This window comes from Quercus lobata, chromosome 5 (assembly GCF_001633185.2).
Source record: "Quercus lobata isolate SW786 chromosome 5, ValleyOak3.0 Primary Assembly, whole genome shotgun sequence".
Lineage (NCBI taxonomy): Eukaryota > Viridiplantae > Streptophyta > Magnoliopsida > Fagales > Fagaceae > Quercus > Quercus lobata.
The window spans coordinates 32,499,641-32,502,286 of record NC_044908.1 but is presented as its reverse complement, the minus strand read 5'-3'; the positions used below and the strand labels follow the sequence as shown (position 1 = coordinate 32,502,286).

General features: G+C 39.2%; 1 protein-coding gene across 2 annotated transcripts; it reads right to left on the bottom strand.

Moving 5' to 3' along the window:
• Positions 1–357: 357 nt before the first annotated feature.
• LOC115988488 (triphosphate tunnel metalloenzyme 3-like) lies at positions 358–2,190 on the bottom strand. Of its 2 annotated transcripts, XM_031112057.1 has the most exons (2): positions 1,357–2,190; positions 358–1,208 (listed from the first exon to the last, which is right to left on the bottom strand). In XM_031112057.1, exons 1-2 carry the CDS (start codon positions 1,946–1,948, stop codon positions 1,168–1,170), a joined length of 633 nt encoding a protein of 210 aa, XP_030967917.1. In that variant the 5' UTR covers positions 1,949–2,190; the 3' UTR covers positions 358–1,167. The 2 variants fall into 2 exon arrangements, with proteins under 2 accessions (XP_030967917.1, XP_030967918.1); XM_031112058.1 differs by having other exon boundaries at positions 358–2,189.
• Positions 2,191–2,646: the final 456 nt, after the last annotated feature.

The following is a 2,646-nucleotide window of genomic DNA, read 5'->3' as shown; positions in this document are numbered from 1 at the left end:
AACAACTCAAAGTCATTATCTTAAATGAAAAGTTCAGGAATGTGTGATCTCTATAGTGATGACTCTGCCAGTAAATTGACAACATGACAAAAACAATCATTGTTAGAATAGAGAATCTAATATCATGCCACCAAATAAGAAAATTCTAGGCTATCCTCATTAGAACTTTCCTTAGACCAGGCTAATGAGTTTCATCTTTTATTGACTCACTAATACAAAATCGACAATAGACAGAGTAGTAAACATTACAACAATGACAAGAAAACATTCATGACTCACGTATTGTAGCCAAATGAACTAGGAGTGAAATACTCATGACTGAGAACTACAGACAAAGATATACAAAGAAGTTAGACATATAGGAGGGGAAAAATATGAACTTACATTAAGCATCTGAAAGAACATACATAAAAAGGATGGATACACACGCCCTTTTCAGCTACCAGATGTTTTTTCTTCTTTTTTTCTTTTTTCCTTTTTTTAAAGTAAGCAGAAATTTTATTGAGCATAAACACCACAGAGAAGTCAGTAATACAACTGAGCCAACATGCCATACTCAGCAATTATTAGCATTATGCTAAACTCTACAAATTATCCCAAATCAAGTCCCTACTCAGATATAAGCATTGCACATATGAGCTCTAATTAGAGGTCTTCTTCAGGACAGAAACTGGAATCCCCCAGCAGCAGCATGAAGCCCTGTTTAGAACTGTGTTTTTGATTCTCCCTCTTGCAACAACTCAATTTTACTTCCCATTTAATAGCTTGCAAAATACTCTTCATTTTTCAGTATCTTCACATGCATAACATTTCCACCTTGCTACTAGGAACCTTAATCAAACATTAGTGACTTTGATCCCAATGAAAGGGAAATAAGAATATTCACACCAATAACCTCTGCTTCACAAGGCATTATCTTAAGTAGATTGTATTATCCATGAGCTAAAACATTAGTTCTAGTGACTTTACATATGCTTTGTTGATTGTTTATTGCTAAAAGTAACCTAGAGAAGAGGAAAGTTTCTTCTTCCTTTTTCTTCATGTGGGACACACCAAACTAAACTCAAAAGTCAATTTTTTTTCCTCCTTGGCTTCCCAAACGCACACTAACAGGAAACACAAATATTCAAGCCCTCAAGATAGCTCAACTGGCACCTCCTGCTGTTTTCAACTAAAACATTCAGGTTCAAATTTAATTTCACCTCCCCCTGTTGTAACTATCCAATTATCAACAAACACACACATTAGAGCAAACAAAAACCTGTCCAATTCTAAGACCTATGATTACATTAGTACTGCATCACAGAACAAAAACAAATTCAAAACATTAGAGACAGAGTTACAGTGGCAACTTGCCTGACCGAAACACCGCGAATTTGGACACCTGGGAATACTCAAACCCAATCCCATTATCCTCCAAAAACCTCTCAATCACCTTCTTGTCCCGTTCAGGATCACCAGTCTCGCATTCCACCTCATAACACGTCCCAAAATCAAAGTTAGTCTCATCCACCTCAATCTTTAACCCTTGCCAATCATACACCGACCTCACATTCCTAAACCCACCTAAGCAAACCAACCCAGAAACCCCAAACTCTTGCTTCACTCTCTCAACGATGGCGGAGTCAGTGACTGACAAGAGCCGCCATGGCTCGGCTATGCAGGCGCGACCGAGAGTGGGGTCCATGGGTTCTTCCAGCTCCTGGGCACGGCTTATTCCTCGTGAAATTACGGGTTGGGCCTTGAGGGAAAGGATACAGTGGTTAGGAGCGGTGGCGGTGATGAAGCGGAGGCGGAGGACGGCGAGGTTGGAGGAGAGTTGGGAGTCGGAGCCATCGAAGAAGACGTTTTCTTGGAGAAGGGTTTTGGTGTGGAATGGGGAGAGGAGTGTAGAGAGTTTTTGGTGGGAGGTTGAGTCTGGGAGTCTGACTTTCACTTCCACTTCCATTTGTTGGGGATTGTTTGGTTGCTGAGAAAATTATAGTTTTGTTATTCCTGCGTTTTCTTAGCAAGTAAACGGAGGGAAGAAATGGGGTTGCAGAAAATGAGCAGAGGGGTTTAAATTTGTTGGATTTTTTATTTTATTTAGTGGATGGTGGCAAAAAAATAAATAAAAATGTGAGATTTGATGAAATTTTCCATCCTCACATTTTGAACCAGAGAAGGATAACAGAGAGGGGGAGAGGGAACGTCCGTATCATATGGATTTTATTTTATTATTCTTTTTTTTCCTTTTATAATATTTTTTTTTTGTGAAAAAGAGCTTCATTACAAACTAAGCAGCACCAATACAAACAGAATAGACTCTATTACAAAACAACCCATTAAGGTCATCCTCAAACACATCTAAAAGGTCCATAGGCGGACTATCAAAGGTAGAAAAATCAGCATCAAGGTAAAAGCTCAATCTAGCAAGACTATTCGCACACCTATTGGCCTGACGGAAGCAATACTTAATACACAACTGCGAAATGCGAGAGATCAATAATTTGCAGTCATCCAACAAAGGCGATGTGACATTATTCACATGAGAAGGATTATCTAAGGCATCCACAATAGATTTGGCATCAAGTTCAACTTCAAGAGCATTAATGTTAAGGTTGCTGTATAGAAGAAGACCCTCCCTTAAGCCCCATAGCTCAGCGG